Here is an 11,883-nt window from a genome sequence, read left to right on the forward strand (position 1 = left end):
TGTATCAATTCTGAAAACGTTTGCTTTCGCTTTTTCTTGTTACACAGTAAAAGAACCAGTTAAAAGATACTTAATTTGTCTAACCCTGACAGTTAGGTGGTTTTTTCAGTACCGCAGCATAGCATTGGGGTACTTAATATTCTTTTAATTCTTCACAGTGAACCACATGCACGGTTTTATGCAGCTCAGATAGTGCTAACATTTGAGTACCTCCATTCATTAGACCTCATCTACAGAGATCTAAAGCCTGAAAATCTTTTAATTGATCAGCAAGGATACATCCAGGTATGATATTCTTCATATATTTAGGGAGTGAAGTTTTGTCTTGCAGTGTAGATTTAGATAATTGTAGAAAAATACGTTTAGAATAAATGGTCTGAAGCTGTTTGGCATGTTAGCATGTTTGTGTGGAGCATTCAAATGCCCTACTGCCTAGTGATGGTTAAAACCATTGGGTTGTACTTCCTCTGACTAAAATTAAATATGCATAGTAGAGCTGTCTGCAGTCGAGCCAGTTGTCAAGATTTCCCTTGGGGTCTGTGGTGAGAAGTAGGTGATTACATGGCTCCGTTCATCTGACCTATTTTATACGGCTGCCCTAGAACAAGATGAAAGGTGCCCTAAAATGTCTGTTTCTCTGCATTGTCTGTACAAGCAGTTTAGGAAAACCTGCTTAGATATTAACCCTGACACTATACTACTTAATGTCCATCAGATGAATCTCACCCTTGGAGAGCCCTAGCCTTCCCAACACATCTGTAGTATGAGCTGAGTCGAGCTCAGATCAGCACTCGAGTGCTGCAATGACAGCTTTGGTTTTACAACAGCCTTTCATGGCAGCTTCTCAGCTCCCTCTTAGCTCTTACATTTTTAACTAAATGGCAAATGGGAAGGCAGAGTGCAGCAACAAGCACTCTGCAATGCTGTGCAGTCCTTAAACTGTTGAAATTCTTCTTTCCACGGTGTGTCACCTTTTGCCACAGCAGAATCTAAACAAGAAAATACATAATAAAAATGTCTGAAAGAGGTGGAAAGGATTCATATGTTATTTATAACAATAAAATAACTTTGCATGGAGTGTAAGATAACACTGTAGGGAGAAGATTTCAAATTCCTTTAATGTGGTTGGGGAGCACCATTAATGTAGTTATGAGTGGCTTACTCCAGAACTGGCATCTCTATATGCAACAGTATGTTTTTGTGATGGTGGCAGAGGGAGGTTTATGTTCATATGTTGATGCTGCAGCTCCAACTTCATTTTATTTTGCATTTAAAGCCATTACTGTTTGTCCCGTGTCTGCAGTGTATTCTTCTTACACAGCCTGATGTGCATTCCCAAACACAGAAATGATTCTTTGCTGACTGATGCAGGTCTGTCTAGTCAGCATGTCACCCACCGTTCCAGCTGTTGATGCTGTTGTTTCTACCAAAAATGAAGAAAAGCTGCCTTGATAGTTTGGAGTTTGGCTTCTTTAGTTGTGACACTTATGTACAGCAACATCAGCACGGGTTATTGTATAATTAGCGATGATTCTCATCGTGGTACAGTATGTTTTCTCAGGGAAGGGATTGAAATTGAAACCAAGAAGGACGAAACGAAAGAAATGGATCCCCAAACAAGCATAGACTTGGTAGCTTAAAATTGATCCCAGAATTTCACATGTAATTACCTGGGTTCTGTATGTATTCCACAATATGGTCCAGGAAAAATCACAGATAGTATGATATTGCATACAGAGTTCTGAAAACTTACTGTAGAAAACATGACAAGTGAAATCAAGAATTTATAATGTCCAAGTGCTTGTTTATGTGAATACAATTATTGCTACATTTTCCCCCCAGGCCTCAAATAAACAAACTTGACTCTGGTGATGCTTTCAAAGATACTCAGCATCAGAAGTTACTGGAAGACCTCTTTTATGTTGTCTTATTCCCACACTAATTTTACATATGACCTTTATACACTTATGCAATAAAATTCTAAATTTACAAGACTGGGGGATATATTGACCATTTTTGTGACTCATTTATTTGTTAACTAAAGGAAAATACAAATATCTTGTCTATGTTCTTCAAATTTTCAGCATTACAAACAGTCTGATGTTAAAAGTATAAGAAAAATTAATAATGTAATTGCAGTACATGTGGAAGATTAGTAAGCCATAGTTCCCGCTGATTTTTAAATTATAAATAGAAGCTGGTGTCAGGGTGATAAAAAATATTTTGTGTTCTTTATTAATTTTATCATGAGACTTTCTATTTATCTGAATTAGAAGTACCAGGAGGACTGACTAATAAAGGTACATATGACTATGGGATACTATGTGATTTGAGAAATAAATTTCTCCCCTGTAAAGAATGGCTTTCCAAAATATTTCAAAATAACTTGATTTTAAATTTCTTTGTAACAATGCACTTACAATCAATTTATTTCTTCCAATGACAGGTCACGGACTTTGGCTTTGCAAAAAGAGTAAAAGGCAGAACTTGGACGTTATGTGGGACTCCAGAATACCTGGCACCTGAAATAATTCTCAGCAAGGTACTTGGTCTTGTTACTCAGCCATGCATTTGATGTAGTTAAATCTTCTCACCCAATTATTAAGCTCTGAGGGATAAAAAATTGCTGATACTTCCAAAAATTAAATCTTGGTTAGTCAATTTGTTATGAATTACACAAAATGCAGTCATTGCATTGTAAATATTCTTTTAGTATTCCAAAACTTATGCCAAATAAGAAATTTTCACATAACAGTACAGAACTTTCTACATATGTGTGCCACATAACTTGTGAGGGGAAAAGAGATTTAAAGAATCTGTGAGTAGGTTATTTAACTAACATCCTTATCAGAACAACAGACCTGAGTAATTACATTCAGAAGTGTTAACAGACTACAACAAGAACTGCAAAGGTGACAAGAAGTGCATATGGGATGAATCAGAAGTCATTGCATAACTAGTTGCAATGCAACTAGTGTTTCAGGTTTAAGACAGTTGACATCAAATCAAACATGACAATCCACTGGTTTTACATCTAAAGTACTTCCAGTCTAAGCTGACTGTAGATCTGTTTGTCTACTACTTGCACTAAGTGTTCCAACAGAGAAGAAGTATTATTCATCCTATAGTTGTTTAAATGTAGCACTCTATGTTTTGCAAATGGAAAATACAGAACTGCTTATACTTTAAAACAATCATAATGCATAATGTTAAATTATGCATTTAACATGTAGTTTAATTAAATACCCTTTGCAGATCTTCAAAAGTGAACAAAAAGTACTCCTGTTGGGGAAAAAATGTTTGTTATTTGCATGGTTTTTTGCCCCTGTGCAGCTGAAACAGCGGAAGAAATTGCAATGCGTCTACTACAAAGTCTTCATGATAGATTTTTCCTGAAAGACTGAGTCTAAGCCCTGAGCTTTGTAAAAAATCTCAGAGATTTTATATATATGAAATGGATGGGTTTGGTGGTTTCTTTGTCTTTCATAACATTGAATAGGACCTACTAATGATTGAAAATTTGGGCTTTTAAGATCAGATTATAAATGAATATAACAGCTAATTAACTAAACTTTTAAGCTCTTGTAGCTAGTCAACTACATGTGGAACTGAATGTTCCAAAATGCAGCTAATCAAGCAAAAAGGTGACAGTGTACAATATTGGAAGTGTTGTTATATATGTTGTTGTAATGCAATTTCCCTAAGCTTTGAAGAATTGTCATTCTGTAACAAGATTGTTTTGATTCCAAATGAGTAAATAAGTTGTGCCCATTTCTGCCACTTAGGGAGTCTTGTCACAAGAGTGTAAAGAAATCACTGACACTCATCACAGGAATGTGTGCAAAACGTTTCACTTCCATCACTGTTTCACTGTCATTGCTGTATTGGGGTTTAAGTGTATTGCTGTTGGAATCTGTGACTGCCAATTTGGTTGGAGTTGGGTTGTAAGTTCTGCATTAAACGAAAAATAATGTATTTGCTTTCTTTGTATTCCATAAATACATAAATATATACTGAAAATCTTGAACTGTGTTAGAAACTGTACTAACAGTGGCACATTTCATTTTATCCAGGGTTACAACAAGGCAGTGGATTGGTGGGCGTTAGGAGTGTTAATCTATGAAATGGCAGCTGGATATCCCCCATTCTTTGCAGATCAGCCCATTCAAATTTACGAGAAGATTGTGTCTGGCAAGGTGAGTTAAGACTCTTGGGTGTTTTCACAAACGCAGTTATTTTTGTATAACCTGTTTTTTGGTGGAGGAAATGCAAAATTTACTGGGCACTAGAAAGTGAGCCATTTGAAAAGGACATAGGAGAAGTTTTTAGTGTACATTTCATAAGTACAGACATTGCTACTTGAAAATCAAAGTTATAAAAATCTGTTCCCTGCCTTCAAATTTAAAATGCAAGTTACTAAATTTACAGACATTGTGGTATTATATCCTTTTATGCTTGGATTAAAATGATCCAATGACTATTAACAGCTACTTAGCTCCGTGCTTAATTTGCTTAGCTATTTTCTAGAACTTTTTCTTGCAATTTTTGAGAAGCTCTGGAGAATTTCTATCATTCCTCGTAGGTCTCTTTACTTCCACAGTCTGATAGCTCAAGACATGTCTAATATTCTGTTTGGCTTTCATTGTTACATAAAATTTTTGAAAAGTGTTCCCAGTGTTTCCCTTCTATTTTTCATTAATATCTCCTAGTGTGCCAGATAGCACCAAATTGTAGTCATTTTGTTATTTCTCCTGCCAGCCAGTGTTGTTTCTTTCTGCTCACTTGATTTGTTACAGTTGTTCTCTTCCTTGTCCCTACACAGACCATGTTGTGCTGCATCTCAGGTGCCTCTGTAATTCTAATCAGGGGCAGTACCTCAGCAGGCCTGTAGTGCACTGCACTGAGGTTGATTCCTATTTAAATAAAGAAGGTAGTTGGGGGTTGCTCTTGGAAAGGTTTTAGTGCTGTGAACCTTCAGCTGTGTCCATGAATTTATGAGAATTAATTTACAAAGACATATGTTTTAAGAAATCTTTTTCTTCTAAGCTAAAAACAAAATGTTGGGCATTTTTTGTAGTTTTATCTAATTGGTTTGACATCTGTACTGTTGGTCATCTACCTTTTGTACTGAGTCCATGCATGGATGGCTGCAGAAACAGCACTGGACATCAACTCTGGAAACTCTAATTCAGTCCTCAGCTAGCAGTTCTTTATAACCTGGGGTGTTTCATTTATTCTACCTCATTTGCTTAGTTCTCCACTTAAAAATTTGAGTTAATATTTCCTTACTGCTTAGTGGTCTAGGTATTATAGTCATTAAAACCTGTGAATTTCTCATAATCTACAACAGAACCATTTTGGTAGGTAACCTGAAGCAGGGTCCTTGATGTTTGGACTTCTAGATTTCTTGAAATATTTTTATGTTAAGTAATCCTATTATCTGTATTTACATCGTAACTGATCAGCTGAATATCGGGAATGTCAAACACTGAGACTATGAGGATGACAGAAACAGCTTTCTGCCTGTTCTTTTCCCCTTCCTTCTCTCTGCCATCTCAAATGGTGTCAGTAGATCATTTGTTAGTAAAACCCTTTGTAATTACATCCCACGTATCATCTTCAAATATCCTTTAGCCAGGTTTGAATGAATTGCAAGTCAGTAGTGTGCTATCTTCAAATAGTGCTGTTAGTTATGTAAGATTTTCGATGTTGGTGCATTTAGTTATCAGAAGCAGATTGCAGTACAGCATACAGTTCCAGAATGACTTCATATATGATTGCTGAATGTACAGTTACTTCAGAGAATATCTATGTATTTAAATGCTGTGTATATGCTATATACTGTGTCTCCTGGGTGTGTGTATATAATATAATCCAAAAATTTATACCTAGAAAATAGCTGAGAATGTCTTGGGATGATGTGTTGGTGAGACACTGAGTTAAACTTAGCTTTTAGATCACTGTAACTTTACATTAATATTTTGCCTACTAGAAACTTTCAGTTCAAGAAATGGTAGATAGGCAATGTAATGCTATTGATAAAGACTTCATGAAACAGAAATACATGTGCAACAATAATTATGTCTCTCTTCATGCATTCCTGCTTGATTTGATTTTAGAAGAAAGATAGAAAATGTCCCCGCTGTTTCCTTTTGTGTGAAGCTGTTTCCCTTCACAGGGGGAAGAATCATATTTGTATCATGTTTTTTAATATTGTGGGTGTATAATTTTAGGTGAGGTTCCCGTCACACTTCAGTTCAGACCTAAAGGATCTTCTAAGAAATTTACTCCAGGTAGATTTGACCAAACGGTATGGAAATCTCAAGAATGGTGTAAATGACATAAAGAATCACAAGTGGTTTGCAACTACAGATTGGATTGCCATTTATCAGAGAAAGGTAAGACCCTTCCTGATCAAAACAATTACAGGTCCTTAAGGGGTTGAAGTAAAATTTCTAGTTGTGTTTATTTTTTATTTCCTAAATCTGTGACTTTAAATTGAGAAAGGGTGATAGTAGTTTAATCTTTTAAGACTCTAAAGGATATGTATTGATTGCATTATGTTTGTTTCTTGTTGGTATTTTATACTGGACCTCAGTGTGCACATCTCTTTGACACACATGTTGTGCGTTAGTCTATTTCTGGATTATCTCAGGATGAGGCATCTCCTGCCTCTCTCACTTTTTATTTAACCCCTGCTATAGTGGCATCTATAAATACTCCTCCACAGCAGAGATGAATCTGTTTTCTTTTCCAGCCAGCTCTTAGCACTCAGATTGTGCTTCAGTGTGGAGAAGCTCCAGCCAAAGCTAGAGCTTTTTTTTCTCCTAAAGCAACCTTCTCCCTCCTCCTCAATCTTGCTTTGTCTTGCTACTGTAAAAAAAGCAGAGATAAGTGATAATATTTAAAGAAATTAGTTTGAATTTGAAATGCTAACAGTCTTGACTATAGAGGCATGAATTTGCTGCTGTAACAGCAGTATTTTAAGGGCCAAACCTAAATACTAACAATAGTTTATAAAAAGAAACTGGTTGTTTGGCTACACAAAGTGACAGTACAGTTGTTGAATTATTCACTAATGTATTAATTACTAGAAGACAGGGTACAATTAATGCATCCTGTATTCCTTGCATTAAGTATAGATATTTTTGAGAAAATATTCCCTATTGCAGAATTCTAATTATCTGTTCTTTGCTTTTTTAATGCCTCTTTGCAAGGCAGATTTTTCTGCACCGAGTTTCATTTTGCCAGTATGCTGTTTGGGAACACCCAGGCCCCATAACATTAAAGCAAGTGTTTTAATACTGTGCTAAATATTCTTAGCATTGCTAGTGTACTGCTGTAGTGAATTACTGTCACAGAAATAAGAAATATTTTAAGATGTTAACTAGTAGTACGGTCAGAATAGCTATTACTAGATTTAAAGGGTTGTGGAAACTGATGCTGAATAAGTTTGAAGCTTCTAATTATAAAGAATAAATACTGTAATACTACGGGTGTTGAAACAACAGCATGGATTGTAATATCATTCAGGTAGTCATAGAAATACAGCAATAAACTTTAGGCTTATACTAGTTTTTCAAAGTGGCTGTTACCACAGCATGTATTCTCCTGAATAAACATAGTGTTTCTTGGCAGCTAATGTCATGTGAATGATTTTTTTTTCTTTTTTTCCTTTTTTTTTTAATAAGTCATAAGTAAACCAGTCAATTACTTAATATTTTGGATACAGAATCACAAAATATGCTGAGTTGGAAGGGACCCACAAGGATCATCAAGTCCAGCTCCTGGCCCTGCACAGGACACCCCAAGAGTCACACCATGTGCCTCAGAGCATTGTCCAAATGCTTCATGAACTCTGTCAGTGGTGCTGTGGCCACTTCCCCAGGGAGTCTGTTCCAGTGCCTGACCACCCTCTGGGGGAAGAACCTTTCCCTGATATCCAGCCTAAAGCTCCCCTGGCACAACTTCAGGCCATTCCCTCAGGTCCTGTCACTGTCACCAGAGAGCAGAGATCAGTGTCTGCCCCTCCTCTTCCCCTCACAAAGAAGCTGTAACTGCAATGAGGTCTCCCCTCAGTCTCCTCCAGGCTGAACAGACCCAGAGCCCTCAGCTGCTCCTCACACAGCTTCTCCTCGTGGCCCTTCAGCACCTTTGTTGCCCTCCTTTGGACACTCTCCAATAGTTTGTCTTATATCATGGCACCCAAAACTGCCTCCAGCACTCGAGGTGAGGCTGCCCCAGGTCAGAGCAGAGCAGGACAATCCCCTCCCTAGCCCAGCTGGCCATGCTGTGCATGATGTCCCCCAGGGCACACTTGGCCCTCCTGGCTGCCAGGGCACTGCTGACTCATGTTCAACTTTCCATCAACCAGGACCCCCAGGTTCCTTTCCACAGCACTGCTCTCCAGCCTCTTGTCCCCCAATCTGTCTGTATATCCAGAGTAGCCTCATCCCAGGTGCAGAATCTGGCACTTTCCTTTGTTGAACTTCATACACTTGCTGATTGCCCAGTCCTCTAATTTTCCAGGGTCTCTCTGCAAGGCCTCCCTGCCTTCCAGGGAGTCAACAGCTCCTCCCAGTTTTCTATCATCTGTGAACTTACTCAGTATTCCTTCAAGTCCTGCATCCAAATTCTTTGAAGATGTGGAAGAGCACAGGGTCAAGGATTGAGCCCTGCAGAACCTCACTAGTGACAGGTCACCAGTCTGATGTCACCCCATTCACTGTAACCTTTTGTGCCCAAGCTGTGAGCCAGTTGCTCACCCATTGCATGATGTACAATCCAGTCTTCCTTTCTGTGTGTGTTTCCATATTTATTAACACACTGCCTGATAAGATGATTGTACTTAGGGCCAAACAGTTATTTCCACTATAAACCAGTGCTATCTCCTGCAATCTCTTTTTAGCAATTTCCATAGTGAAGATAATTGGAAAAGGTCTGGTGTGTCTAATTTGAAAGCGTTCAAAGTTCAAGGAGTAAATGTGAGATTTTCTGTGCTCTTGGGTTTTGTTGTAAGAGAATAACTGAACTGCTCTAAGATTTTTGTGTAGTGGTGGTGGCAATGTACTCCCTATCCTGTGCTAATGAGCTGAAAGGAACAGGATTGCCTCTGCAAGGAGAGAAGTTGTTTTGAAATGAAGTAATTTTTTTTATGATGTCTGTCAGCAAGAGATTAGTCTTTTTCAATTTCAATTCACACATCTAGGCCTGCACCTTCTTAGGCTGGTTTTGTTCATGTGCCACTACTTATACCTGTAATACCTGATTTCTTGGAAGGATCTGAGGAGTAATGGGAGTATTGCTGTTATCATTATTACAATGTTAAATCTATTGGTATTAGGCCAGCAACATTTCATGTGCCTTTTTATGTCTCCCACCAATACAGGTAGAAGCTCCATTCATACCAAAGTGCAGAGGTCCTGGAGATACCAGCAACTTTGATGACTATGAAGAAGAAGATATTCGTGCGTCTCTAACAGAAAAATGTGCAAAAGAATTTGCTGATTTTTAGTAGGAGTAAGAGGACAAGATGACATCAGGGCTCACATTGGGATCTTTGCACTCTGTTAACAGATGAGGTGGAGCTGAGACCATCATATGTCAAAACAGTTACCTAGTTACTTCATTCCACAAAGCTGACTGAGGTCTTTATTGCCATCTTCCATGTGTGCAGTTTGCACCAACCCTTCTAACTAGGCACAATTAAGCAAGCACTGTTTGTGCAGTAACACAGAATAATAGACCACTTTCCTACTTAACTTTGGTTTCTGTCGTTCTTTGTTTCTGTGTATTGTTCATTTTCCCCCTTTGAAATGAAGTAGTTTTTTACCCAAGAATGCTCCATTTTATTTTGAATAATGTATTATTTGTGTGAGTGAAATGGAAGGTGTTGCGGCTAGTGTGATTTAGACTGAAGTGAAAGATAAATGTTGCTTCTAGTCTGTGCCAGCCAATAATTCATGTCTGTCTTGTGTCTGATGCTACAATTTATAATAATTTTTTAGTAGCTCAGACTAAACCTAGCCAACATTTTTAGCATTTTTGAAGGTAGTATTTATCGCCATATAAATGTCTGCTAAATTAACTTAAAAACATTTCTTCCTGGAGGCTGACCAAAATTCAGTAGAATCAATTGGATGGCTTAAGTAGGGGACAGTAGCTAGACCCCGTGCCTTGGTTTTCTACATCCCTGCAGTTTTCGTCACTGCCTCCTTCCTTTGTATTTCCCACCTAGGCAGTAGGCAAGTTGCCATAACCAGACTGTACCATGTAAAGCTTACAGTCTCATGAGAGGGAGTAATTCCATCTGGTCTGGATTTTTGGACCATAATAAACCAAGTCAACTTACCAGCATTTCAGTTGGCAGGTATAAAATGGCTTGTTTAAGATCATGAACCCTAAACTCTTAAAGGAAGTTTTGGTCAGTATTGTAGAGAATTCATTTTGATTCACTTCTTCTTCTTGTTTTTTTTCCTTAATTTTTAAAAAGTAGCCAATGTTTGGGCTCCCAAAGTATTCCTTGCTTCAAGCCTTTTTTGATTAAAAAAGGCATCCATTAGAATAAAAATCACCATGCCACAAAAAGCAAAATGCGCTCTGCCATTAGCTATGAAAAACAAATGGTTTAGCAAATGCAAAATAATGTTCTAGATGCATCGCTGGATGAACACGGTTATTTCTTGTTAGCTGTTAAGAATTAAGAGGTTATTGCCAAGTTTTTATTCTGGTATACTATATTAGTAAACTGAGGATGGAGTACTGCTACAATCATTTTCTTTTTAATTACAGCACTTCATTCATGAAGAAAAGATCAAGTTTAAAAACTGCAACAGCTGAGTTTATTTTAGTTGCGTTGTGTCTTCATTTCTAACCTTTCTTTCAATCAATCAGAATGTATGGTCACACAGATACAAGTATTTGGGTTTAATTATGTTTTGTATACTCTCACCAACTGACTTAAAAGATATTGCTACCATGTGCTAGCTTTGGGCACTTTTACACATTTATTTCAATGTTAATAATCAGCGGCTCAGCACTTTTTTTGGGGTTGCTTTTAAACTTATTCATAGTAGTTTTATTTGTACACTTGGTTCTGGCTGTCTCAGTGACCTGTCTTAAAACAGCACATCTAAAAGTTCAAACTAGACTCATGTTTTATGATAAATTTACATGCATACAAGGATTAATTGTTTTTTTAAAAAAATGAGCTATATTGATACATAGCCATTGAATTCGTTTGAATGCCAGTGCAAATAAACAGCTGGCATTCCTTCCTTTTAATCAGTATGACACTTCTAAAAGAAAAGCCTTTGTAGACATTTTACAAAAGAGTATGAAACGTACCACCCAATGTTCTGTATGTTTAGGTTGTTGAGCATTTTTGCACAACGTCATTAGGAGGCTGACACTGAATGCAGTCTTTGTCCACCCATATTTACATACATGCAAGAAAAGTATAAGATACTTTGCTGTAGCAAATTTTATGTAACAAAGATATATCATCACATTAATAAATTTAAAGAAATCCTTTGTATGAAAATGTTAAAATCTTTTGTATTTCATTTAGACCAAGGACATGCTGCTGTATGCTAGCTGTATGCGATAAATTCTACAGTAACTTTGTTGTCGTTTATGAACTTTAAAAGATTTTAATAAATGTTGGAGATCACAATTTGATTCTGTTATGATTTTAATTTTTAATCATTACATTTATAGTTCTAGAAAGGTTCAGAGATTTTTCTGTTCTGTAAAATACTGTAATCATCTTGCGTGTACAATAAGACAAAAGTCTAGGAAATTGGTTCTGACATGTCTGTCTGATATCCAGATTAAATTCTACATGGGTATAAGTGGAAAAGTCATCATAATGCCATGATATTA

The 11,883-nt window shown here is 37.1% G+C and overlaps 1 protein-coding gene across 7 annotated transcripts in view; it reads left to right on the forward strand.

Annotated features, from left to right (window-relative positions):
* The window catches only part of PRKACB (protein kinase cAMP-activated catalytic subunit beta), a 65,560-nt gene extending 53,886 nt beyond the window's left edge, over positions 1-11,674 (forward strand). For all 7 annotated transcript variants that reach the window (XM_085067938.1, XM_085067937.1, XM_085067943.1 and 4 more), the window contains 5 exons: positions 159-285; positions 2,447-2,542; positions 4,074-4,196; positions 6,234-6,398; positions 9,389-11,674. In XM_085067938.1, the coding sequence (XP_084924064.1) occupies positions 159-285; positions 2,447-2,542; positions 4,074-4,196; positions 6,234-6,398; positions 9,389-9,514 (637 nt within the window). In that variant the 3' untranslated portion in view covers positions 9,515-11,674. The remainder of the gene's footprint in view (positions 1-158; positions 286-2,446; positions 2,543-4,073; positions 4,197-6,233; positions 6,399-9,388) is intronic.
* The last annotated feature ends 209 nt before the right edge of the window (positions 11,675-11,883 follow it).

This window comes from Lichenostomus cassidix, chromosome 8, assembly GCF_008360975.1.
Source record: "Lichenostomus cassidix isolate B80296 chromosome 8, HeHo_3.0, whole genome shotgun sequence".
Lineage (NCBI taxonomy): Eukaryota > Metazoa > Chordata > Aves > Passeriformes > Meliphagidae > Lichenostomus > Lichenostomus cassidix.